We start from the raw sequence: 1,641 nt of genomic DNA, 5'->3' as shown, positions 1-1,641 counted from the left end.
CTGTGATTTGTCCATAGTAGCCAATGTGTGCTCCATCTTGCATGAAGTGCCATTTAGAAGAAACCTTGAGGTGTGAGTTTATTGGCCAGGGAATTATTTCCACAGTTCCTTCCTCCATATAAAACTTCAGGACTTTCTCCATCAGATGGCTGCAGTTGTTCTTATAGATCACAACTTTCTGCACCCCAAGAATCTTGTACATTTCCATACTCTGTATAAACTGCAAGACATTGTTGTAATTTCCAAACATGGCAGAGATGCATACAGTGAAGTCAACAGAAAAGGTCTCAGCCTTGCGGTTTTTAATTTCAAACCTTGGCAGCTGGTCAATATTTCCATGTGGAGACTGATGAATTGATACATACGTTGGATCACAGTTTTCAGGTTCCAAACAAACTATATCAGCTGCGCCATAAGGGAATCCAAATCTGTCCGAGTGAATATCAATTTTTGCTTTTGATACATATATCTTACCATCGGGATGACAGCAGAACCAGCAGTATAACTCTTTTACATCTTCATGGTGTACAATCCCAATCACACGAGTCACTTTGCTTTCTCTGTCGTCAAAGTATGGGGATATAATAAAAGTTCTGTTATCTTTTAATGCTGTTATTGTGCTATTGGTAATTTTCCCTCTACATCTGCTACCCTCTTGAATTATTTTTGGCAGGTGAGAAAGTCTCTGTAACCTAAGATAAGAAAGTGTGACCATCGAAGTTAGAGTAATAATGCACAGAGCAGCAGCGAAGTAAGATTTTTTCCCACTACACAACATTTTGAATGTATCTAAGCGTAGATGCAAATTTCTTCGTCCTTGCACTTTATGCTGTTGCATCTGCAGAAAAGAAAATGTGTATGAGATAAAATTGATTCATGATCGTTGCTCAATAATTTCACAAACAAGATGGGGCAAAAAACCTCTATCATTTTGCAACGACTTAATCGGAGACCTCTCTACTGTGCTTTTATGACAAAACAATTACAGAACATACCTTTAATGGCATAGATAATAGTGTATGTGACACTGTGAATCTATATGACAGATGTGTGGAACAATTCCTGTACATGGAGAATTCTGCAAGAGAATATGATAGATACCTATATACAGGAGAACAAGGAGCCATTATTCATTGTTTTCTAGAATCTAGAATTTAGAACATCCAACTAAATAATTATGCAGTAACTTTTAAAGCAAAGCAAATGCCTTTTTTTTCCTTCTACACAGTCTATATGCAAATTATACACAAGAAAAAAAAGCCCCTCAACTCGATTTCTCACAGACAATTTAAAGGCAAATATACAAAAATGTGTACAGAATTAATCAAGTTCATAAAAAAGCATGGCAGTTGGGGATTGCACATGATGGTCTAGTTAAAACCTCTAATGTCTGAATTCTCTAACTTGCAGTTCACCACAGATGAGACAATACCATAAATCTTACTACATCACACTAGGCACAAAGGAGAACAGAAGCCGCAGACAGTACTGCCTCTTGTCTTTGAAATGGAGTCTCTCTAAGAAATCCTTTTTAGAGCAGAACTGCAAATACATGGTAAGAGCCTGCCACTGCCATACAGCTTTCTGCTGGTGATTTGTGGCTGAGAACAAGTCAAATTTTCTAAGTCTTTTCATTAAATA

General features: G+C 37.2%; 1 protein-coding gene across 1 annotated transcript; it reads right to left on the bottom strand.

The window, feature by feature from the left end:
• Positions 1 to 7: 7 nt before the first annotated feature.
• LOC103779819 lies at positions 8 to 715 on the bottom strand (the record flags this gene model as incomplete). The annotated part of the gene is made up of 1 exon (XM_008947467.1): positions 8 to 715. A coding segment is annotated over exon 1 (708 nt), but the record flags the coding sequence as incomplete, so codon positions are not given.
• Positions 716 to 1,641: the final 926 nt, after the last annotated feature.

This window comes from Merops nubicus, unplaced genomic scaffold (assembly GCF_000691845.1).
Source record: "Merops nubicus isolate BGI_N331 unplaced genomic scaffold, ASM69184v1 scaffold33190, whole genome shotgun sequence".
NCBI lineage: Eukaryota > Metazoa > Chordata > Aves > Coraciiformes > Meropidae > Merops > Merops nubicus.
Note: the sequence above shows the minus strand (reverse complement) of the source record. Positions and strands in the feature narration are given on the sequence as shown.